Here is a 26123-nt window from a genome sequence, read left to right on the forward strand (position 1 = left end):
AACCCCTCCCTCTGAAACCCATTTCTGATCTGTAAAATGTGACAGAACCTACCTCACAGAGATGCAGTGAGGATCAAATGCTGTCCTGTTCGTAAAGCTTCTAGCCCAAGCCTGACACAGGACAAATTCTTATTACAGACTAGCTCCGGGGCTCAGCAAGCCCAGCGTCTCATTCGATGCGCTCGGCGCTCTTGCACCAGCGGGATTCCCCTTCCCAAGCAGAGTCTGCGCTCTGGGCTCGACTGAGGCTCCCTGGTCGCTCGCGCTTTTCTCTCCTTCTCCAAGATGGCGGCGGTCGGCGGCGCTGAGGCGGGATCCGGGCGAGCCTAGTGAAGGTAGCGGCGAGCGGAGCCCCCACGAGGCCGAGCTAGGCCCCCACCCCCAGGCGGCAGCGGCCCCGCCCCGCTGCCACCCGCCGCCTCGGGCCGCGACACCGCCCCGAGAGCGCCCCGGGCCCTTCGCGGCCTAGCCCAGGGGCCGAGCCGGGGACTGGAGTAGCGGCCGCAGTCCGCCCCCGGGAAGGGGCTGGAGCGGGCCGAAGGAGGAAGGCGGGCGGGAGCTGTTCAAATGGGGAAGGCGGGAAAGTGCGGGCCGGGAGGGGGCGTGCGGCCGCCCCGGGGGCCCGCGGGCCGAGGCCGCCCCTCCCCCTGCCCGGCCGTCTCCGCCCTCGGGGGCGCCTGGAGCCGCCGGGACGCGGGAACCCGGGTCGCGGCCGCCTTGCGGCTCAGGACCTGGAACACAGGGTCCCCGGGCTGTCAAGGGGCAAGGGAGCCGGGGTGACGGGAGGGCCGGGGCGCGGCTGGCAGGAGTGGATGCTACGAGCTTTTTTTTTCCCTCTTCGCCCAGCTTTGTTGAACTAGCTGTTGCTGCAAAACTGCCAAGAGAATCCCGTTGGTTTGCCGTGGGGACCACAAAAATGGTGGTCTTGGGGGCTCTTTGTAGCAATAACCTGTGTGGTATGTAATCTTTGCGTGCGACCCAGTTTGAACGTGCCTTCCTTAGTGGGATCTGCTCCATCCAGACCCATTTTCCCCCCCAAAGCTGTTGCTAGTAGATTTCACTTAATTTTTCTATCGGGCAGAAGAGGAGAACCATCTTATCTCTCTGCTACCTGATGGCTAAGTTGGTTGCTGATTATATTACCCCATAGCAGAATATAAAAACAAAAACAAAAACCACTGAATCTAGAGTAGAGCCTGTTGATTGGATAAGGCTTGTCAAAATTTGTACCGCTGGGTTTTTTTGGAAATGTGTGTTGTCAGCAGATCTGTGTGGTGGTCGTGGTTCCGCTCAATTGCATCCCAATGAGAGGATTCAATCCCCAACCCTGGCTGTCGGGATCTCTGCAGTTTCCAGAGCTGGCAGGGGCTGTGAGTGCTGCATAGGTAGGTTCGTGGAGAAGGGAGTGGCAAGAATTCCGAGTCTCTGGGTTCTGAGATTGGAGGAAATTTGGGCGAAAATGAGAAGGCATCCCCTGCTCCTATCCTCAAAGTAACAACAGCAGCAACTCAGAAACTGGCAACAGCTGTATGTGCATCTTCCTTTTCCTGCACCGACTGGCAGCTTGAGTTCCTGAAAGAAGGGCTGGAAGAAGAGAACGTGGAATCTTGAAAATCTTGAGCAAGACTTGCATCTTGAACTGGACCCGCGCCTCAGGATTTCGCCTACTGCCTCGGGTTTCCGAGGCTTTCTTTGTCTTTTTCAAAACACACTTACATTTTGGGATGATGAAGCTTGCTAGTGAATGCTGGGGCTGAGATGACCTCAAAACACCATCTTCTGAAACTTTTTTTCCAAAGTACTTTTAATTTAGGCTTTCAAAATAACAAAGTACTATGTCTGATGATTTCCCCTTTTTTCCTGATTGCTTTGATAACTCCGAAAGCAAAGCCTAAACATCACCATATACTTACCTACAAGTGGAAGAGTAGCTCTGTCTCATTTTTCATCTCTTGAAGAGAAGTCCACAAGTTTGATAATTTTCACCTTCCAAAAGTACACATTTTTCATGATGGCATATTTCTTACTTCCACAAACAACATAAATAATGAACTTTTACTTCTGTTGTCATTTCTTAACCCACTGAAAGGAATATAATTGTAAAATTATCCTGCCTCTTGAAGTTGACAATTTTGAATTCTGTACACACCAAAATTTATGGAGTTCCGGAGAATGAGCTTTAACCATCTAAATGAGTTTTTACATTTGCCAACATTTAATGTAATTATGGCCTCTATTTTCTAATGTGAATATCCAGCCTAATATTTTTCAATTTCATTAATCCTCACAATCTGCTGCCTAAGCCTGGACTCTGAATTTATCATGGATAATGTTCAAGACCTGGAAAGAACATCAGGAGAGTTATCTTATATAAATGTTGCCCTAACTTTGCCTTTCCTCCACACTGTTGCTTGAGACTTCTTTATCTGGTTTCATCTTCCTTCTATGAGTCAGCATCCAAAACTAACCCCTGGGTTGCAATAATATCCTCACTTGAAAGAACCTAGAAGTTCAGGGTCCATCAGTCTGCCCAAGCTGTGAGTGAGTGAGACCATTGTATCTAATTTTAGTTTTTTAAGCTCTTGACTGTCCCAGTTCTTTACTGAGTTGGACTTGCCTTCAGGCCCCGTTCATTTTTTACTATAGGTTATTTAATCTTGTAATTTATAAAATGCTCCTCCTGTGTCTTTAGAAAAATTAAATAATAGCAGACCTAATTGTAACACAAAATGCCAACACCAGCACACGTTTTCTGTGCTGTTCTGTGCCTCTGAGGATCAGCCCCTAATTTTCTGTTCCCTTGTACAGTTTTTTCATCCACTGGTTGTTTTTCAAAGCAGTCAGTTAAGAGACCATGAGTGCCTTTTCATAGTCCAGTAAGTGACATCATTGTTTTCTTTCTGGAGCTGTCTTCAGAGCTACTTATTCCTATTCTGACTGTTAGTTGTTCAGCTCTGTTTTATGTTAGTTTTGATATTTCCAAAGGGAAGGCCTGGTTATAAGTCTCAGGACCTGCCTTCACTTCATACAGAAGAGCATTTTGTTCTTGACCACAGATTGGTGGCCGCATTGGCGTTGAATATTTCAGATTTTTTTGCCTGTTATTTCTCAAAGGTTCTTAGCCAGAATCCATTTGGCATGGAAAACATTTAACTTGAGGTCACAAGTTGTGCTATTTCTTGGCATTATCAGCCTATGAAAATGAATGGGGTCCATATACTCTTCTAATAAACTTACTATGCTTTAGTGCGAGTAAGCAGATATGCTGTTTTTAAATGAAATGGTTGTAATTCCCTGTGATGATGCTCCTCTGACCCCTCCTGAAGTTGCACCATGTGGGTGGATGGGGGCAACAGTAATTTCTATTGGAGAAAGTTTAACGCTTAGTACTGGAACATGAAAAACTGGCTATAAAAAAAAAAAAAGAAAAACTGGCTATATTATGAATTTCTACATGAGACCCGACCTCATATCCCCATAATTTCCTGTGAAAAGCCCTTTGAGTAAGCAGTTCTCCAATTATTTGTAAAAGAACCCAGTTCATTTCATTTCTTCACTTCACTCAAGCTTCTCTTACCTTGACCAAGTCCATTCTTCTTTCCTCTCCTTAGGGAAGTGGAGAAATGCTTTTTTACATTTCTGAATGTTACTTGTAAATCCTTCCTGGTAATAGTTCTTTTTCTATTTTCAACATAAGCTTATCTGTGCATTGTATCTTATCTGACTTGTACAAGTAGGTCTTTTTTCTTTTGGTTTATTTTAAATGTAACTCTTAGGAAAGTTTCCCTTGTTCATTCATCTTTTCTTTCCCAAAAGTTACATACTTCACAGTTACCTGTACCTTCCTCAAAGGGATTGTCAATATCTCGTTGAAGTGTCCTTCAGCATTTCTAAACCCCACTATAGTTACGAAGGTAAAATAAAATATAAGTAAATAATCAGATCAACTTTTAAGCATTTCACTAACAGAATGAGGGCATTTTCAATATATTTAGTATATAAAATTTAAACTTCCTGCAAAAACTTTTACTGCAGGAATTGTGACATTGGCTGTCCTAAAAATATTTGAAGAACCTTACCTTTGAGTGCAGTTTATGGCTCATCATCTTCAAAGTCAAAATGGACATATAAAGTTGAATGCCAAAAAAGTAATTTTAATAAATTTAAAGCAGTATTTAGAACACTTAAATTTTAATAGTTCTTCAGATTAGTAAAAATCTTAATAATGATAAAAGTTTCATCACCAGTGGACAGGTGGCAATTCCTCCTTATTTTCACCAGTGAAAGTGAAATTCAGTCATGTCCGACTCTTTGCAATCCCATGGACTATACAGTCCGTGGAATTTTCCAAGCCAGAATACTGGAGTGTAGCCTTTCCCTTCTCCGAAGATCTTCCTAACCTAGGGATCGAACCCAGGTCTCCTGCATTACAGGCGGATTCTTTACCAGCTGAGCCACAAGGGAAGCCCATTTTCACCTGTAGCCTTTAAGAAAGGCTTGATAGCATTAAAGCTGTTTTATGGGCAACTAATGTAAGAAGTGTGCCTACTTTTACACTTCTGTGATTTTGAGCAAATTCAAAGAGCCCAACAAAATACACACCAAAAAATTATGCTCTCAAGATCTTTACTATCCCTGTCATGTTGTCATCATTTCTGCTTAAACTGCAGTACAACAGATTTTAGCCTGTCACCAGTTCAACCAGTAGGGTATTGTGGTCTCAAATGCGTAGCATGATCTGTCTTCCTCTGCATCCTGCTTTGTCTGTGCATTTTGTGACCGTAATTGAACCTAACCCTCTGACTTCATGTCGGCTTTCACCCTGTCTCAGTGTAACTAGACCTGTTGGCATTTCACAAGTTCTCATGAATTTTTGAAGTTTTTTGTTTTTTTAATGGGAAGTATTTTATATACTTCCCCAACTGACAGCTTTAGTTCATGAATCAAATCGAATTAAGCCTAATGCACTTGCTACAGCTTCATCCCTAGTATATTTACAAACAGAAAGAGGAGGTGGTGACAAGACCCTCCTTTATTCCTTGCTGCCCTTCCAGTCCGCCCTTGGATCACTTCGCATTTCCACCTGGAAGGTTGCTTCTCCACAGTGATTTCGCATTACAGGAGGGTTTTCCTTCTTTGTTTCTCAGACCTGGTCCTGTAGACGGGAAGGAGCCTGGACACAGGGACCCCATTCTCAAAGGCCCTGCAGGACCACCATGGCTTATGATGACTCCGTGAAGAAAGAAGGTATGACCCCTTAACCTGAGAAGCATTCCAAAGGGGGTGTCCTCTTCAATCCTTGCAGCCCATGGACATAGAGACCAGGACTGGCCATCACAGCCTGGACTCCCAAGTGATGACCCAGAACACTAGTAAAACTTCACATCATCCCCCGACTGGGCCCATGGAAACGCAAACTGGGACAGGGTTCTAACCCAAGAGTCTGAGCCATAAGTCTCTGTAGTCTATGGGGTGATCCCCAGCAGCACTCGTGGTCCTTGCCAGCTCCCGTGTGCAGGAGCCTGGGGATAGGAATCACAGTGGACGCCCACAGAGCAGCACAGCACATGAATCCTTATTCTTTTCAGCCTTACTTCTGCAAGTCCGTGTCCACCTGCCAAATCACAACTAAGAAACCATGTCTCAGAACGCACCTTGGGCCTTTGCATAGCATGGAAGTGTTGTTTCTTCAGGTCTGATTCTTGTATTTGCAGCCAACTCATCAGGACATAATGCTCACCCCCTCGGATCTAGCCCTGTGTTCCAGTGGACTTACCAAATGACATGATTCTAATTCGGAAATGGAGGGACTGTTGCATTTCATGGGTGGTGATACAGTCTTGACTTACTTGACTTTCTTGTTTCCTTTCCCAAACGAACCTGTGCTTCTCAGATTGCTTTGATGGTGATCACAGCTTTGAGGACATAGGGCTAGCTGCTGGCCGAAGCCAACGAGAAAAGAAACGTTCTTACAAAGATTTTTTAAGGGAAGAGGAAGAAATCGCTGCTCAGGTCAGGAATTCTTCCAAGAAGAAATTAAAGGTAAATTCTAAACATTTGAATTAGGAATGTTTAAACTAGTTCATAGCGTGTTTCCTAGTATTCGAAGAAACATGTTTCTTTGAAAAACATTTAAAAAGAAAGATAAGCATCGTTCACATCTTTTTTTTTTTTTTTTTACTATTTCCTGTGTGTTACTTTATTTTCCAAAGTCAGAAAACAACATTGGTTCCAAAGTGCCTGTGCCTCATCGTCTTATTCGTTGCTCAGTTCTCCTTCCTCTTGAATTCCAGGACAGTGAGCTTTACTTCTTGGGGACGGACACACACAGGAAAAAGAGGAAGCACTCCTCCGATGACTACTACTATGGAGGTGAGGCTGGGGAGTGGCAGCAGGTGGGACAGACTCTTCACTGGTTCTTGGAGTCGGGGTAGGGGAGAGAGATCCAGATGTTGCTGACTCAGTGGCCTATTTAACAGGACAGTGGTTCTTGTTCTGAGTGCCGGTAAACCAGTGTGAAGGAGGAGAGAGGTGGAGGGCTGGTATTTTGGAGGATTCAGCATAGAAGAACAGTCTTCATTTGTGATACACCAGGTACCAGGTTCCTTCTCCCCCCAATCATCCACTTATCTTGTGCCCATTATTATTAGCATCCCTCTTGCCATTTGTAGTCCTGGGCCCTCCAGCCTGCGCCTGTGGGTTCCTTCTCACTCCAGTGCGTATCCACTCAAAAGACCAGCTTTTCTTAGCTATATTATGCACTTAGCTGACGAGAGCGACTCTTTGCTAGAACGGATTTGTCCTGAACCCAGAAACAAATGATGCTTTGTCTTCAGCATAATCTAAAGTTGTAACTACTCGTAACCCCGCAGCCACGGTCCATCCTTCTGAGCATGCTGTCTTTGGTGGCTTGTGAAGACTCAGTGAAGAAAAACATCTTGAGTGGCAAGAACTGTCTTCAGGGTCAGAGGCAGGATCTACCAAGCCAAGAAGCACGTGGGCATCATCTCTGAATGTTTACAATCAGTTGAAGGGCCTCCCCTCCAGTCATTCCTGTTAGCCTCTTCCTCATCTTAGTTGGGGGTTTTTGGTGAGAGAGGAAACTTGCTAGAAGTTACTCTGCCAATAGGGACAATTACTTTTCTTGATTACTTCTAGATATTTCGTCTTTGGAGCCGTCACAGAAGAAAAAGAAAAAGTCCAGCCCACAGTCTGCTGATACAGCTATGGACCTATTGAAAGCGATCACTTCCCCTCTGGCCACAGGCGCCAAACCCTCCAAAAAGATAGGAGAAAAGTCGTCCAGTTCCTCAAGCCATTCGGAGAGTAAGAAGGAACACCACAGGAAGAAAGTCAGCGGAAGCAGTGGGGAGCTGTCCCTGGAGGATGGCAGTTCCCACAAATCCAAAAAAATGAAACCGCTCTATGTGAACACAGAGACACTGACCCTCCGTGAGCCTGACGGCTTAAAGATGAAACTTATCCTCTCGCCCAAGGAGAAGGGGAGCAGCTCCGTTGACGAGGAGTCTTTTCAGTACCCCTCTCAACAAGCAACTGTGAAAAAATCCTCTAAGAAGTCAGCTCGGGATGAGCAGGGTGCTTTACTCCTAGGACACGAATTACAGAGCTTTCTAAAAACAGCCCGGAAGAAGCACAAGTCATCCTCAGACCCACGTTCGTCTCCTGGCCCCGAAGGCTGTGGCTCTGAGGCCTCCCAGTTCCCAGAATCCCACAGTGCTAACCTTGACCTTTCAGGGCTGGAACCTATCCTGGTAGAATCAGACTCCTCCTCTGGCGGGGAGCTAGAGGCTGGGGAGTTAGTGATCGATGATTCTTACCGGGAAATCAAGAAGAAAAAGAAGTCAAAGAAGAGCAAAAAGAAGAAGGACAAGGAGAAGCATAAAGAGAAGCGACACTCCAAGTCCAAGAGGAGTTCCGGGCTTCCCCCTGCAGCGGTGGCAGGAGAGGTCCCCGTGCCGCCTGTCTCTGCTCCCAGCCTCCCGTACACTGGAGCCGCCACCCCACCCCCGCCGCTTCCCAGCCTCCACACAGACGGGCACAGCGAGAAAAAAAAGAAAAGAGAGGAGAAGGACAGAGAGAGAGACCGAGGAGAAAAGGTAAGGCATGTTTTTAAAGTATGATGGAGGACAAGAGGTGAAGCAGGCTTTTTCCTTGACCGTGGTAAGTGGACTCGGAATTAAGCAGGTGAACCATTGGGAATGTAGCAAGATAAATCCACTGGAACGATGCAGAGTAGAAAATAGCGCCGGGCTTCCCTGGTGGCTCAGGAAAGAACATTGCACAATCTCTAGTCCACTTTTTTTTTTTTAACAGAAGCAACAGTTTTATTGAAATATAAATCTGATGGCTCAGATGGTAAAGAATCTCCCTGCAATGCAGGAGAGCCGCGTTCAATCCCTGGGTTGGGAACATCCCCTGCAGAAAAGAATGGCTACCCACTCTAGAATTCTTGCCTGGAAAATCCAAGGACAGAGAAGCCCGGCTGGCTACAGTCCATGGTTTGCAAAGAATCAGACACGACTGAGCAACTAACACGTTCACTCATAAAATAGTACCAATGGTACAAAAATAGGAGCCATCTTAATTATTCATGGGTTTTCTTGAGAGAGTTGTTCTCCCACTGTGCCAAGCATGGGTTTAGAAATACCACGGTTTTTTCTGACTGGCCCTTGGAATTCATAGAAGGAGCCAAACCCCATTTCTTTTACTCAGCAGTGCAGTCTGCCTAAGGCAGTTGAGAGATGAAAAGGTATTCATTCTGTGAGTTCATCTTGAAAAACAGATTTTTTAAATTAGAATGACAAAATAAGGTAATGGCTTCCCACTAACTGATATTGGCTACGGTGTGGTGTTCTTTTTAGTGTCACAGATGTGTTCTCTCACCGTGTGAGTGCTCTTCTGTGTGCCAAGACCAGTGCTGCCGTATGAGTTAAGAGGTGGGAAGAGGAGCAAGGGGCCGATAGCTCTTGATCTCAGGAAGCTCACCATTTACTGAGAAGAAAGGAATAGAAATCAGCCGCCTTGGTTTGATTTCTGTCTCACAACTCAAGAAATTTTCTAGCAGTTGTACTTTGGAGGCTGATGGCTGTGTCATTACAGGTTTCCTTTAAAAGATAAACTTTTTTTCCCCCAGTTATCAAAGTAGCATGTTATTTGTCTAGAGACTTAGAAATTCAGAATAGGAGAAAAAAATCAATCATAGTTTTTACCACCCAAGGACAACCATTTTCTTCCTTTCCCCTGCAAAGTTAAATGTCAGGTAAAATCAGAAAAGAAAAGCAACTAAGAAAGAGAAAATCAACTATATTAAGAATATGGGATTGGTGATTTCCTTTCGGCCTATAATTGAGGCACAAGTGATTTTCCCCACTAGTAAGATTGCCGTTTAAGACAATATACAGATCAGAAAGGAAAAAACTGTACCTTCTGATCTAAGGATCATCAAGAACTGGACAGTCAAATTCCAGGGCAGGTTTTATTCATTGTTTATTCCAAAATTATTTCACGAAGTAATACATTTCCTGTGTAAGATACTGTTTATTCCAAGAATTTCCACTCTAGTGATACATGCTAATGCCATTAATTAACCTCCTAGTAAATGTGGGGAAGGCAAAGTGGCCATAGAAAGCTTAAAGGAGACAAAGGTTAATCAGCAGAAGGGAACACATGGAGGCAGAGAGATGTTTAGGAAGCAGGACAGCAAAAGAGCTGAACTCCGGTCCTATGTTTCCAACTCTGATAATATTTCTACCTGAATGCCTTGGCTACGACCGTGTATCACTCATGAAGCCTCATCGCCAGACCCCTAAACCTGCTTCTCCCCCTCCATCACCTCCTAGAATCCTCATGTCCTACCAGTCAACCCAGACTCAAATCTATATGCTTATTATTTTTCTCAGTACTTTATTATGCAATTTTCAAGCTAAAAGCATGAAAGAATTGTACAATGAACACCATATGCCACCCATTGAGATTCTGTAGTTAGTATTTTGCCATTTGCTTCACCATCCATCCATTTATCTTATCTTTGTTAATGTATCTTAAAGTAAGTTGTATGTATCATACACTTCACCCCTAGACACTTCAGTGTGCATATCATTAACTTAAGCTCAATACTTGTCTTCTGGGCTTTTATTAGGTAAAATTCACATATGGCAAAAATGCACAAATATTAAGTATACCATCTGATGAGTGTTGATATGTTCACACACCTATGTGACCAAACCTCTATCATGATACAGGTACTACCCTCATCACAGATACTCAGAGGTATTTCTCATACCCCTTCTCAGTCAGTCCCACTTTTTCTAATGTTTTTTTCCAACCTTATAATTCATTTTTACATTTCCCTCCACTTAAGGTTTGAGCCTGATATTCTTCCTTTTTAATAACTTCCACACTTTTATGCCCTCTATCACCACTGCCTCATCTCTCAGTACTTAATGTAATAAACAGCCCTCTTTCCATCTCTTCCCCCATGCAGTTGATTAGGCTTACACTGATGCCAGAATGAACGTAAGTATCACTTGATAACAGTTGTCTGCTCAACATCCTCGGTGAATTTTTACTGTCTTCATGTTAAACCATAAGCTCCAGGGGGACCGAGACCATGTCTGTCTTGCTGTCCACTCTGTCCCTAATACATAATCTGCAGTCTGGCCCATTGTCGAAAATCAATGAATGCTTGTTGAATGAATAAATATCAAAAGTCCAAACCCTTGCCCAAGCATTCATAATGGCGATTTAGCCTGAAACCTCTCTTTTCAGCTTTACCTGTTAGTAGTCTGATTTGCATGCAACTGTGCAGAAACCAGACTTGCTCCTCACAGTCTGACCTCCACTCTTTGGGTTGTATTTTGCAGTGACCTTCTTCCCCTTATTTCTGCTCCTTCACATATTGAAGCTCTGCTTCCCCTTCAAGACCCAATCAAATGCCACCTCCTCTAAGACATCCTGACCCTCCAGTTATAAGTATCTAATGAACACCCTTGCTATGGGCAGTTATTGCACTTATTTCCTTCTTTATATTGGATTTGTCTTTGTGTGTATTCCATTTCCCCTGTTGAAGATGGTAAGCTCCTTCAGGATGTTTTAGCTCCTTAGGGACTCTTTTAGCCACCTACTGTGATTACTTTCAACTCCTTGATGTCCTTGGTAGGCATTTTGTGACGCATGTCAAATGAATGAATATGTGGGTGAAAACAGCATCCAAAATGTAGGTTGTAAACAAATGGTAAAGAATCTCCAATGCCAAAGTGAGAGATTTGGCCATGGCACTTTGGGTTCTGAGCAGGGTTTAAATATGCGGTAAATGATAATTTAAGAATAAAATGATGAAGCTATACCTGGTGGCTTAGACTGAGGAGAGACTTGAGGCAGATCACCCAGGAAATTACTATAGTCAGAGGTCAGTAATGAAAGCCTGTTAGAAATAAAATTGAAGAGACAGATTCAGGAGAGACTCTGAAGGAAAAAGTGACAAGATCTGGCAGCTGGGCTTGGCTCTGGGGAGCTAGAAACATGAGTGAGTACATAGATGTCCCTTCAGGTTTTGAACCTGGGTGCCTGGGAAGATAAAATTATAATCTCCTCAAGGGTAAGGACTTTTTTATAACTTCCCCAAGTGGTGAGCAGTTGCTAGTGAAAAATGAATTTGAGTTTATAGCAAAAAGTCTTACTGTGAATCAGTATTTGATTGTGACTGTCCACAGCTAAAACCTGATTACTCTGAATGCAATTCTTTATTTCTCCAACAGATTATTTATGGGACATACACTGAGTTTCCACTGTGTATGAAAATTTCCATGGAGCTTGAAAAAAAAAATCCTTCCCTGGGCTTTGTTTCAGTATAAAAAAACTATCTGAGGGACTTTCCTGGTGGTCCAGTGGTTAGGACTGAGCACCTCCACTGCAGGGTCCATAGGTTTGATCCCCGGTTGAAGAACTAAGATCCTGCATGCTACTTTTTGCAGCCAAAAAAAATAGAACTATCTGAAAATTCACCTCAAGATAGAAAGGAAGGCTTCAGGAACAGCTTCCCTTGGCCTGCAGAAAACACACACAAGGAGCTCACTGTGGAAGTGGTAGGCCTCCAGGTACCCTTTCTATCCTAGGTTCTGTGACCAGGATAGCAGTAAACGTGGAGAAGCAAGACAATGTCTGATTTGGAAGAAGAAGAAAAGTTAGGTGTAGATTCCAAGACATAAGAATCTGGAGATTCAGCAGAGCTAAGTGTGTGGTGAAGCTAAGTGGTGAAGAGCGAGGCCATGGAGCCAGCGCCGTGGGCTCCATTCCTGGCTCTGCCACTTAGAAGCTGTGCAGTGCTGGGTGTGGTGCATAACTCCTCCTTCTATTAGTTGGGGGTGAGGATGGACCGACCTGGTAGGGTTGTTAAGGTTCTGTGAGGTGATGCATGGAAAGATGTTTAGGGCCTCTGTATGCCAAGGCCCTCTGGGGCACCAACAGCAAACTCACAGGGGTGCCACAGGATTTTTTTCAACATTAAAATTTCAAGAGAAACAGCCATATTTGCCATCTGTCAAGTACCTTCTGAACTACTGGAGTGAGGTAATTCACGGTTTCAACATCTTTTTATACTCCATTCCTTTCCGTAATGCCGTATCTTTTCAAAGCTAGGTTTTCAGTGATTGCTGTGATAAAAAGCATATACTCTCTGGTGGTCCAGTGTTGAAGACACCAGTTTCTACTGTAGGAGGCACAAGTTCAGTCCCTGGTTGGGAAACTAAGATCCCACATGCCATACAGCTAAAAAAAGAAATATGTTTTTTAAACAAGGAAATTTATAAATTAAAAAAAAAAAAAACCACGTATACCACCTGAAGACCTGCACAGGCACCGTGACTCAACAAAGTTTGGAAACCCTTGACTTTGCACAGTGTTCGGCACGTTAGCCAAAGACCATTCGATACTTATAATTTGTCACTGACAAGTCATCAGTGACAAGTCATCATCTCAGTAGGTTTTCCAGAGAGCACTAGAAAAGTGAGGCCTTTGAGTCTGATGGACCACCGGAAACTAGGGTTAGAAGTTGGGTGTTTGTGGGCAGTAAATGAAACGTGTGAGTGTATGAGAGGTCATCGAGCCCAAAGCGGAATCATGTAACACACACGAAGGCCCTGGAGGGGAAAGAGAGGCCCTGGGTGCTGGAGGAGAGACCAGAGAGGGCCTCGTAAAGACAGAAGTTTGGGTGTAATGGGGAGAGCGGAAGCCAGGTTGGCAGAGTACACATGAGAAGGAGAAGTGACATGGGGGGAGCTCTTCCTAAAGAACCATAACTGTCGATACAAAGAAGGGAGACTTGACTGTCTCCCTCATGGAGACACTTTCAGTGTGGAGTTTTATCTTGGAGGAGGTTTTTTGCTTTTTTGTTTGCCTCTTTGTTCCTTTGTTACTGAATCCTGCTTTCCAGGAGGAATAGAGAAATTGTGAGGTGGTACCTTGATGCATCATTTCCCCTTTAAGATCATGCTGTTGGAGTGGGGGTCTTTTGGTTTATATTGGAGGAGCAGGATATGGTAGCATTTCCAAGACACTTTTCCTTTTGTGTGTGTGTGTGTGGCTGTGCTGGGTCTTCATTGTTTTGTGCAGGCTTTCTCTAGTTGCAGCGAGTCGGGGCTCTAGTTGTGATGCTCAGGCTTCTCATTGTGGTGGCTTCTCTTGTTTCCAAGCGCAGGCTCTAGGCACTCTGGCTTCAGTAGTTGCAGCATGTGGGTTCAGTAGTTGAGGTGCATGGGCTTAGTTGCACTGAAGCATGTGGAATCTTCCCAGACCAGGGATCAAACCCATGGCACCTGCGCGGGAAGGAGGATTCTTAACCACGGGACCACCAGGGAAATCCAAAGATACCTTACTTTCGGTTTTACTAAATCAGTAAAACCCCATTCACTACCACTTGAAATAAGATCTGTGACATTGCCACTTCAGAGGCATGTCTTCACTTATCTCTATGTTTCCAGAGTGATCTCATTTGCTCTAAGCAAACGAAGGCTGGCCTAGTGCCTGGCACGCTCAGACATTGCTGTTGATCTACAAATAAACTAAATTCTGAGAGATAACTAGACTTGTCTTGTCATGGTATTACATAAATGAGTCACAATAGCCAGAAGTGGTACCAATGAGGAGGCACCATCTCTGAGGGCCTGCCACATGCCAGGCTCTCTGAGGCCTTTTTGCACACAGAGGGGTCTTGACTGATAGGTATGGTTAGCTCCCTTTCACAGAGGAGGTAGCTGAGAAGACAAGACACGGAGCCAGAATTTTAATAGAGGTTTCTTTAACCCTAATGTTGTACTCTTTCCACTATAGTGCATGCCTTTCTAATACTTAAGATGATTACCCAGTGCCACAGGAAGCCTTCAACAAAGCTAAATGTAGGTCCTAGGGGAACTGAGACTGATACCGTTCGCTGGTGTCTGAGATCAGCGCTGTGGAGACAGGCAGATGTTGTAATAAAGTGGCTGAAAGCTTGGACTCAAGTTCAGTCATCCTGAGTTCTTGTTCTTGCTTGTGTTGTGCTCAGTCGTTCAGTCATGCCCAAGTCTTTGCAGCTCCATGGACTGGAGCCCACCAGGCTCCTCTGTCCATGGGATTTCCCAGGCAAGCATACTGAATCAGGTTGCCATTTCCTGCTCCAGGGAGTTCTTGTTCTGGTCGCTACTTACTAGACTTGTTCTCTGGAGATGGCTTCCTCGCTTCCCTGCTCACTTGTGAAAGGGGCTGAAGAAGTGAAGTGAAGTCGCTCAGTCATGTCCAGCTCTTTGCGACCCTGTGGACTGTAGCCCACTAGGCTCCACCATCCATGGGATTCTCCAGGCAAGAATACTGGAGTGGGTTGCCAGAGTAAATCAGGTGAATGAGTAACATGCTTGGCACAGGGCGTGGCTCAATCAAGAGCTGCTGTTACAGCAACTGTTTTCATCCCAAGTTCCTTGGAAGCATAACATATAGTTGAAAACAAAACTTTTTTTTTCAGCCACTCATTTCACAAATTAGAGTGAGCAAGGGGGTGCTGCTTTTATGGTTTTGTTTCTGTTTTGTTTTTTCATATTAACACCCACGTTTTAGGAACCCACCTCTGCAACCAGCATCTATTTGGAAAGCAGTTAAGAACCAGCAAGAAAACAGGGTCCCTAAGGAGCAAAAGCAGATGTCACAGAACAAGTTCACAGCAGATCCTTGGAGCACTTCATGGGCGCTGGGGAAGGGGAACATCAGCTGGAGGTGCATCAAGGGGCCACTCTGGCCCTATTCTTTTCTGCACAGTCTTAATGAACAAGCACCCAGCCTGCTTCATCCAGAAGCAGATGAGGGAATACAAATGAATGTGCTTTTCACACACAATTCTGACACTTGGTTATGCATAAAATACATATTTATTCTGCACGTACATTGTGCCAGGCCCTGATCAGATACAGTGTCAGCTCTCAAAAAGCTCTCGATGTAGTAAGAGGGGTTGGAAAGTACCCAGTGGGTTGAACCTCAGCAGAGATGTGTGCCGAGTGCCAAGGAGAGCCTAGGGGTGACCAGGAAGCTTTCAAAGGGAGGCAGCACCAAAACTGAATCTTAAGGCCAGACAGGAATTGAAGGGTGGAAAGGAGGAGTGGGCACTCCAGCCAAGAAGTGGAGAGTGCGTGTGAAGGCATGAGCGGTGGCAGGGCGTTCAGAGACCCACAGGGAATCCAGCCAGCTGAAAGGTGGAAAACGTGCGGGAGGCAGGAAGCAGGCATTAGTAAATGACAGTGGTGATAAGAACTTTGCTATGGAATTGCTCATACAGTCTAAGAACTGCACTAAGTTTTTTTAATCTATGGTGTACTGATGAATTTCCACAAGAGCCCAATGAGGTGTAGGTATTTTCATCTCCATTTCACAGAAACGAGCTCAAAAAAGTGAAATAATCTGCCCCTGGATGCATACCTGTTTAGTGGCAGTACAAGGGTTTGACCCCAAGTTTTTCTGATAAAAGGACACAGAAAGAATGTTTATAATAAACATTATGCCTCAGGTATCTGGTTCTCATCTTAAAATGGCAGGAATGATGAAACCTACCTTGTAGGGTTATTGGGAGCAGTAAAAGAATTTCCGCAGGTAAAGCCTTGGTAACCATCTCCTGCACAGTATTAACATCAGTGAAGAGATTGGGTTACATCAGCAGCAGAAGAAAGCCAAGTTTATTTAGAAAACTCATAAATTATGTTTTGCTAAATTCCTCTGTCCATGGGGATTCCCCAGGCACCCCATGGACTGGGTTGCCATGCCTTCTCCAGGGGATCTTCCCAACCCAGGGATTGAACCCAGTCTCCCGCTTTGCAGGCGGATGCTTTACCGAGTGAGCAACCAGGGAAGATGTTTTGCCTTAACCCCCAGATATTTTACCCTTTAAAAATAGGTTCTTAAACTAGAGTCCTAGATGGGTTCAAGGAGTGATTTTTATCTGACTTTCACAAAGAGTTCTGTGCTCTAAAGGAGTTCAGCATGACTGCTTTATACAACACATTAAGAAGTTGCTCTTGGAAGGTCTTGATATTGGGACACATGTCTTCAAACATTTAAAAGGAGGTCTGGCTGTAAAATTACAACCTCCTGAGTCATGCTTAAGTGGATTTGTTGCAGTTATTTGCTACTAGTTATAAAGTATCCAAGTTTTCAAAGTATTAACATTTTGTTAAAGGAGAGCCCCTAGTTATTCCAGATGTAACCACTATAAGTCACAAGATTTTGGCGGTAGGGAGAGGGATTGAATGTTTGTATAATAGGTGAAACAAAAAAGGTTTACCAGTTTGTTATTTAGTTGCTAAGTCATGTCTGACTCTTTGAGACCCCATGGACTGTAGCCTGCCAGGCTCCTCTGTCCATGGGATTTCCCAGGTAAGAACTCTGGAATTGATTGCCATTTCCTTCTCCATTACCAGTTTGGGAGTGGGGGAGGAGTGGTGATTTATTGTAAACAGCAAGTGCTAAACTTGAATATATTAAAATCCTATTTCTGCTATAAAAATAGGAAGTCTAGGGTGTGGGCTTACCTGGGGATCCAGTGGTTAAGACTGAGCTTCAGTGCAGAGGGCTCAGGTTCAATCCCTGATGGGGAACTAAGATTCTAACATACTGTGTGGGACAGCAGAAAAAATTTCTAGGGTGAAATTACTGGCCTTGCATTTAGAATCATATGGAAATATTTTGTTTATCTGGAGATCATCCACTATATGTGTTATTTCTGGCTGTTAATTTAGGAAAAAATGGCTATGCCCTGGAAAAAAATTTAACCCTCAAGTTTGAATTCCAGACTTTGAATCCTTAGGCTGGAGTTGCATCTTATAACACAAAGGTTAGGTTCTAAGGTCAGCACATAAGGTGAAAGTTGTTAAGAGTTTCCCTTGAAAATCCCTTAGGAAAGCTGAAGGCCAGTAGATGCTCAGTCCAACAGAATGTCAGCCCATTCTTCACCAGATGAAGTCATCGGTGTATGTTGAGAAGCCATACTTTTATTTTGTAATTATGTCGGCTCCACCGTCAGACTCAGCCTTGGGCAGCAAGGCGCACACACTGAGGGAGACATACAGGAACTATCTGAGGAAAGCAGATTGATGCTTTCCGTCACACTCGCTCCAAGGACTGGGTCCTCAGAGCAAAGTCACCCAGGCTGGTCAGTCCGTAGCGCCCTCTCTCTCTCATGGCCAAGTATAGAACTGTGAACTCATATCTTTCTCTGTGATGCCACTTCATTTTATCTTGAGCACAATAAACGGAGATTTGAAAGGACTAGAACACTTAGCGCATCTGGGGATATGAGGCTGCTACTCAGTTAATAAAGGAGATACAGCACCCAGAACTCACTCCTGTAGCATCTCTGAACAGGACTGGCTTCATCAGAAGAATACTAAAACTAAGACCTTTACTATTTAAATGAAATGTTTAAGGGCCTTGCCACTGTTTTCTTCGTCTTGTTTAAGATGAATTCACCCTATCCCCCTTCACCAGAATTTATATTTTTAAGAAAACTCATATTGGCTTTTTGGATGCTACAACTTCTATTGTGTAAAAAAAAAAAAAAACATGGAATAGAAATTAACTTTTCTATTATGGCATCACAGATTACCACAGTATCCATTTGTTAATATCACCTCAAGAAGTTCAGCCAGTGCTCCTCTGGGCCCTCTGTTCTGTTTCTCACAAGACTGAGTCCACGTGTTGGCTAGAACTGGGTTCTCGGCTGAGGCTAGAGAGCTGCCAGGTTGTTGTCAGCATTCAGTTCCTTTCAGTTGTAGAACTCATGGCAACTTGTTCAGGGCCAGCAGGGGAGTGTCTCCTGTTGGGTCTCACCTCTTTTAAGGTCTCACCAGATAATATCTTGGATCACAAAGAGTCGGATGCAGCCAAACTGAACTGGATAACATCAGGCCCACTCACGATAATCTCTCTTTGATTCACTCGGATTCAATTCGTTTAGGAACCTTAATTACATCTGGATAGGTTCTTAGGAACCTTAATTAATACCAGTAAAAATCCCCTTTTGCCATACAGCATAATATGGTCCATGGGCGTGACACCCTCTGGTATTCACCGGTCCTGCCCACAGTCGAGGGAGGGCGTTTTTACAAGGCATGTCCACCAGAGGGGCAGAAATCTTGGGTGCCATCTTAGGATCCTGCCTACCACGGAGATAACATGACTGAGTACCTCCTGAAGTGCCAAACTGATGAATTCCCACCTCTGAAAACAGTATTATCCAAGCTCAGTAGTATCATCCAGGTTTTACTTACAGGGAAACTAAAGTCAGGATACTAACCTAGCTCTGTCGGCCCCAAAGCCCAGGGTCTTTCTCTTTTGCCACATTGTGTCTGATAAATCCTGTTAACTTCTCCCTCCCTTTCAATTGACCTGCTTCTCTCCAACCCCACTGTCTTGGCCATGGGCCTTCATCCACCCCTCCCGGGTGCTCCTGCAGCAGCCGTCTCACATCCACAGGACTCCCTGCCTCTAGTCCATTCTCCATGGTCATAAATTTGCAGTCTGTCCTAGTGACTTCCTGCTTGAAATAATTGCCTCTTTCAGATAGAACCCTTACTCTTCAATACAGTTTACATGGCATCCATCTCTGAGCACTCCCTGCTTCTCTGACGTCATCTCCTACCTCCCTCTCTGATGAGTGTCACCAGGCTGAGAGCCTGGAACACCTGTACCATTCTTCACCTGGTGAATTCTACTCAGCTTTAGCGTCTAAGTTAAATGTCCTTTCCTCCAGCAAGGAGGACCTTCTTCAACTCCCTGATGAGTGAGGCGGTCCTGTTGCATATTCCTATAGCAGCCAGTATTTCTCCTGTAATGTTGTCACATTGTATTATGATGACACATTTATCTGTCTCCTCTGTTAGATTCTGTGTCTGGTTCTTGGCTGTATTCCCAATGTCTGGCATAGAGTGGATGCTCAGTAAATATTAAGAAATGAAGAGTACAGAGTACTTTGATGGGTTACTATGTTTCCTTTGTGATCTCCTCCTTGTTAGTCTCTGCTTTTCCTTCTTTGCCACTGAAATACTTTTAACGTCACATGTCAGAAGAGCTATCCATTTCTCCTGTGTTTTATTCCGGATCAAATCGTTAGTATAAGGTGAAGCTGAGAAAAGATGGTGGGCCTTCGAACTTTATGTTTTAAAATTTTTCCACCATTTTATGCTGCTTGACTGCCTTAGAATAAGATCTGGGCTTCAAAAGCTCATCCTGTTTACTCACTATAAAGTGTCTGACTACAGTGTGGGAGACCCGGGTTCAGTTCCTGAGTTTGGAAGATCCCCTGGAGAAGGAAATGGCAACCCACTCCAGTACTCTTGCCTGGGAAATCCCTTGGATGGAGGAGCCTAGTAGGCTACAATCCATGGGGTCACAAAGAGTCAGACACAACTGAGCAACTTCACATACCCAGTACAGGTACTCAAAAAATTCAGGCTTATTTTCTACACAACTGAATAAAGTCCTTATGAGAGCTATGAGAGGAACTCCTTTCTTCAGGATGTGGATTGGGATCTAGTGTATTGAATAAGAGTTGTGATTCATTCTATAAAAATCATTTTAGTTTTATGTTATAGCTGTAGATAGCCTTGTGAAATAGAGGGCAATAACCTTTCACAGTCTTATAACTTGTCTAAGGAAACATTGTTAAAACTCCTTTCAAGTTTTATAATATGGCCAAATGTCAGTTCTACGAATAAGCTGTTTTTAAAAAAACTGGTCTGAAATTTTTGAAGGTAAATTTATAACAAACATGCCATAATTTTTATAGCCAAAGAAGTGCTATCTCATTCAGAGCAGGTACTTTGGGAGATGTCTCAGGGTTGTTTCCATTCTTCAAAAATGGTTTCAGAATTCCTTTGGGAATTCAAGTCAGAGCTGTCACACAGCTTCTTTTATTGTCTTAAGTGTTGGCTATGACAAACCTAGACAGCATATTCAAAAGCAGAGACATCACTTTACCAACATAGGTCCATATAGTTGAAGGTATGGTTTTTCCAGTAATCATGTATGGATGTGAGAGTTGGACCATAAAGGAGGCTGAGCTCTGAAGAATTGATGCTTTCAAACCATGACGCTGGAGAAGACTCTTGAGAGTCCCTAGGACAGTAAGGAGATCAAACCAGTCAATCCTAAAGGAAATCAGCCCTGAATAGTCATTGAAAGGATTAATGCTGAAGCTGAAGCTTCAGTGGTTTGGCCACTTGATGCAAAGAGCCGACTCATTGGAGAAGACCTGATGCTGGGAAAGATTGAGGGCAGGAAGAGAAGGGGTGACAGAGGATGAGATGGTTGAATGGCATCACCAACTCAATGGACTTTGAGCAAACTTCAGGAGATAATGAAGGACAAGGAAACCTGACATGCTGCGGTCCATAGGGTCACAAAGAGTTGGACACAACTGAGCGACTGAACAACAAAAAAAGTGTTGGCTAGCCTTTGGTCTTTGAGGATAGTGGTTTTATGAAAACAATATTAAGAATTAAGTCAGGTGAACCCAAAGTGCGTGATTAGACTTTGTTTTAAACAAGGTGCAGCTCTGAAGTCATGAGACAGGCACGGTGTTGTTTGTTGTTTTGTTTTGATTGTAAAATATAACTCTTGAGGCAAAGAAAAGTTTCCAGCAGCTTTTAAAGCACCAGACATTCATGTGGTTATAATAACTTGCAGGACCAGAAAGGACTATCTTGGAAGGAGGTGGAGGACCAATCATTGTACTTTGATACTTACAAATGAGGTTGTAAGGAAAGCCAGACTGAAAACATCTCAGTATATTAGATAAAAGTTATAAAGGGATAATCTTTTAGTCTGAAATAGTAACTTTTTCTGTAAGGAAGCAATGTATTTTTCCCTTGGCCCATAGTGCATAGCCCTAAAGTTCAGGTGCCTGGGTTGTAGCCATTCTGGTGTTACAGCCGGCATAGCTGCAGGACCCAGACAAGTCACTATTTTTCTGAGTTTCCTTTTCTTCATCCTCAAAGTGAGGGGGTTGGACAGGTGCTATCTAATGTGCCTTTTCAGGTAGGAAAACTTTTTTCTTCCAAGTTTATGGTTAATTGTAAAATGGAATGCATGGTAATGTATAATACCTTCTGTTTTATATACACTTGGTTGGTTTTAAAAGCTTATTTCTCAAAAATCCTGTGTTGCTTTTGAAATTGTCATAATTCAATGAAGCATAAACATACTTCAAGTAGTACAAAGCACTTTGTTGATGTGAAAGAGGTTCATCTTACATTGAGTACCAAAGAATTGTCCTCAGTTATTTATTTACTTTTCACCTTTGGACCACAAGAATGTGAACAATAAAATAACAATAAACTACAAGTGACAGTCAAAGCAGGATCAAGAAAATTTTAAGATTAGAAATCAAAGCCAGGGACTTCCCTGGTGATCCAGTGTTTAAGACTTTGCACATCCAATGCAGGGGGCGCAGGTTCGATCCCTGGTTGGAGAACTAGGATCCCACATGCCACAGAACCAAAAGAAAGAAGAACAAATGAAAACCAGAGGCACAATATGAACGTAAATTTGGCTCTTGATTTTCTAGCCCCAAAGTAAAGGAAAGTTATGTGGTTCTTATTTTAAAGATGAAAAATAGCTACCCCAGGAGAGGTAGATTTGCTTAGCACTCAATTCTAAAAGAATTAGGTAACATTTGTAGGATGAATGAAGAGCTTTACAAACAATTATCAAGGAGCTGCAACAACCTGAAAAATCTAAAAATCAGCATCTGGTTTTTACCTTCTGAAAGTAAAACTGTTACTCATCTCTGAGTCATAAGTGACATGGTTTAATAATTATCCTGTTTAAGGAAAGTTGGTTGGCAATTTAGGACCCTTGAGGAAAAAGTGCAGGTCACTTTTCTGCTTTGTTCTCATAGACGCAAAGTTGTTCAACTTGGCTTCTGATTAAGTCTTACCCTGTTCTATTTTTATGTGGTACTAGCCAAAAAAGAAGAACATGTCGGCCTACCAAGTGTTCTGCAAGGAGTACCGTGTAACCATTGTGGCTGACCATCCAGGCATAGGTGAGAACATTTCTCATTTTTAGTGTTCGTACTTTCCATGTCTGTCTTTGAAGCAAGGCAGTTAATTCAGTCAGCAGGCGAAGTTCTTCCCATGGTCTGAAAAGGACACAAATCTCATTTCTCTCCTCAACTATACAAGTCACTTTAGATTTTGCCTTAGTACACCCTGTCCAAAAGCATAGTATGTAAACATACAGTTGTTTCTTTCCAAGATTCTTCTACAGTTGACTTTTTCCCCAGACTGCCTCTTGGGTATAGGGTTGGAGTTGTGGAGATGACATATTACATTATTCGTTATTTGTCTCTATATCGAAGTTGGTAAGGTGAGAACGCTACACCTCAGCCCTTGGACAAGTCAGGTAACATCTACAAATCTCATCTGCCTAGAGTGTGGACTAGCTTCTCAGCCCTCTCACCAGGGCTGTTGTGAGGCACACATGAAGCATCAGAAAAGACTCAGATGTGCTTTATAAAGTGTGAGCTTGCTCTACAATGTGGGGAGCACAGTATTACACATCTGAAAGATTGCTTCTGAGCTGCTCTAGAGAAATTCTCCTTTGTTTCTGAGCTCTCAGAAATTTGGTAAAAACCTAACATTTCTTATCAAATCCTACATAACATTTTTTCTTTAACCTAAGTAGATAAGCCATGTTTCATGGGATCATATTAAAAGATACCAATACGATGCATCAGGCATAAATCGTTAAAGAGTAGATGTGTGAGATTTTGAGCCTGTCTCATAGCGACCCAAACAGCTCCTTCCTTCTATAAAAGACCCAAGGGAAGTGGTGGGGTTTGGTTTGGTTTTCTGAAAGAGTCTTGTGCTATTTAAATCTGATCTTCAAAACCATCTTCCTAGTTTTTGTTCTATTCAGCCTTCTGTTTTGCTTATGGTTAAACCTTTACTGTATTCAGTTTTCCCGGGTTTTTTTACTCTTTTGTGCCAGATTTTGGGGAACTGAGTAAAAAACTGGCTGAGGTGTGGAAGCAGTTGCCAGAGAAGGACAAACTGGTAAGCAGACTTTATCACAGACACATTTCTCATTGCTCTGTCCTTCCAAAGTGTGTAATCCTCTTATGTTGTTGTTGTTGTTCAGTTGTTCAGTTATGTCTGACTCTTGCTTCCCCATGGACTGTAGCCCACCAGGCTCTTCTGTCCATGGGATTTCCCAGGCAGGAATACTAGAGTGGGTTGCCATAGCCTTCTCCAGGGGATCTTCCTGACCCAAGAATCAAACCCATGTCTTCAGCATTGGCAGGCAGATTCTTTTACCTCTGAGCCCCTGGCGAAGTCCGAAATCCCTAACACTGAAAATAGGGAAAAAAAGAAAAATTATAGATTGGTGGAAAATGGCTTAGAGGTCAGTAAACAAGTTGGTGCCAGTTCACTCTAGGTGAGGATTTAGCTGCAGGGAGGCTGTCTTCTAACCTCATCTAATTTTTTTTCTCAGCAACCTTACGTTTGAGCCAAAAGATGACCTGCCTTGGGCAATGATACGTGTTAAAAGAGGATCTAAAGTCAGAGCCCCTGACTATAGCTAGTAGTTAGCTATGGTCTGAGAACTGAGGAAAGAGGTCCATAGTCACAGCAAATAATAAAAACATGGGACAGTGTGTTTATTAGGAAGATAGGTTCTGGGTCATCACCTCCATCAACCATTACCAAATAATATACCGCCCTATCAAAACACTAATAAGACAATGATATAGTCATACCTGAATCACTCACAGTCACTTACAGTCAGATGATGTAAAGCTGGTCTAGGAATTAGAATTTCCATTTTGCTTTATTTAAGGTACTGCTCACCTAGGTGAGATGACATGTATTTTTCACCCAGGTAGATTATCTTTAGTTTCTGGGTTTTGTGTCATTGTTATCCTACTGTTGGTGTTGCGAGCCGACAGGTTAGAAGAAATATTTAAACTAGATGGACATAAAGGTGAGCCAGAGGTTTCCTCTGTGATTTTTACATTCCAGCCTTAGGTAGAGGGATCGCAGAGTGCATGCTGCCGTCTGAGCAGTAGCACTGAAGGATGTGCCTAGTCCTCGCCTGAGATGCTGCTGTCTCCACTGCCTGAAGCCTGTGCAGTGACCTTCCAGCTTAAAAAGAAACACTAATCCTCTGTCTGCTCCCCTCCACTGTTCCTTTTCTTTTCTTCATTCTGTTCTTCCATGACTGCTTTCCCTTTCAGTTTTTTGCCCTTTGAAATTTATTTTTGCCCTGATCTGATTGCAGGTTTGGAAGCAAAAAGCTCAGTATCTACAACACAAACAGAACAAAGCAGAAGCTACAACTGTGAAAAGAAAAGCATCCAGCTCAGAAGGTTCCATGAAAGTGAAAGGTAATGACCACATCCTTCTCCTCTTTTCATTCTCTTCCCCACAGCTCTGTGAATTTTGCTTCTTTACTAAGAAATGGGGAGAGTGGCCTATATGAGGAGCAGATCTTGATATCCAGATACCAGATATTAAAGGTTGCCCCCAATATTTAGAAAATGTTAAGTCAGGAGTCAGCACACTTTTCTGTAAAGGACCAGAGAATACATATTTTAGGTCTGAGATCCATATGCATTCTCTGTCATGTATTTTTATTTCTTCTACAACAACCATTTTAAAATCTAAAACCGTTCTTAGCTCACAGGCCATACAAAGTAAGTTACTAGCCAGATCCGACCTGCAGTCTACAGTTTTAGCGTATGCCTGGTGGAGCTCATAAAAAGGGAAAACCAGGAAGAACAGTTCTGTGGTTCAAGGCCCTGGGCAAGCTTTATCGCTCTGTTTCTTCTCTGTTCTCAGCTGCTTCTATGGGAGTACTGTCACCCCAGAAGAAATCCCCTCCCACCGCCATGCTGTTACCTGCCTCGCCAGCCAAAGCTCCTGAGACAGAGCCCATTGATGTGGCTGCTCACCTCCAGCTGCTGGGAGAGTCCCTGAGCCTCATCGGACACCGCCTGCAGGAAACTGAGGTAAGGGCACCATCAGCAGCAAGCTCCAGCTGCTGGTAGAGTCTGGACCCATGTGCTCATTCCACATACACGCAGTGAGCAACTGCTGTGTGCTGCTACACCGGGTGCTCAGGACACAGTGATAAGGGGAGTGGCAGTGCTCACTGCGGCACTGTTTACAACAGCCAGCACATGGAAGCAACCTGGATGCCCGCTGACAGATGAATGGATAAAGGAGCTGTGGTACGTATATACAGTGAAACATTACTCAGCCATAAAAAGGAACGAATTTTGAGTCAGTTTTACTGAGATGATGAACCTAAAGCCTGTTACACAGGGTGAAGTACATCAGAAAAACAAACACCGTTTATTAATGCATATATATGGACTCTAGAAAAATGTTACTGATGAACCTGTTGGCAGGCAAGACTAGAGATGCAGACATGGAGAGCAGACCTCTGAACGGAGCAGGGCAACGAGTCGGCGGGACAAATAGAGACAACAAAATTGAAACACATACCTTACCGTACATAAAATAGATAGCTAGTGGGAAGCTGCTATGTAACACGGAGCTCAGCCTGGTGCTCCGTAACAACCTAGA

At 43.6% G+C, this 26123-nt stretch overlaps 1 protein-coding gene across 3 annotated transcripts in view; it reads left to right on the plus strand.

Annotated features, from left to right (window-relative positions):
* The first annotated feature begins 281 nt into the window (after positions 1–281).
* Positions 282–26123, plus strand: part of HMGXB4 (HMG-box containing 4) — a 32145-nt gene continuing 6303 nt past the window's right edge. For 2 of the 3 annotated variants that reach the window (XR_008199358.1, XM_052640199.1), the window contains exons 1-8: positions 5180–5247; positions 5894–6042; positions 6294–6372; positions 7159–8117; positions 22495–22576; positions 23524–23588; positions 24814–24919; positions 25374–25543. Coding sequence is in view for 2 of the 3 variants with exons in the window: in XM_052640199.1 (XP_052496159.1) it covers positions 5217–5247; positions 5894–6042; positions 6294–6372; positions 7159–8117; positions 22495–22576; positions 23524–23588; positions 24814–24919; positions 25374–25543 (1641 nt within the window). In the remaining variant the exon portion in view is untranslated. Of the gene's footprint in view, positions 336–5179; positions 5248–5893; positions 6043–6293; positions 6373–7158; positions 8118–22494; positions 22577–23523; positions 23589–24813; positions 24920–25373; positions 25544–26123 lie in introns of those variants that run through there. The other variant, XM_052640200.1, reaches the window with a different exon arrangement.

This window comes from Budorcas taxicolor, chromosome 5 (genome assembly GCF_023091745.1).
Source record: "Budorcas taxicolor isolate Tak-1 chromosome 5, Takin1.1, whole genome shotgun sequence".
Classification (NCBI taxonomy): Eukaryota; Metazoa; Chordata; class Mammalia; order Artiodactyla; family Bovidae; genus Budorcas; species Budorcas taxicolor.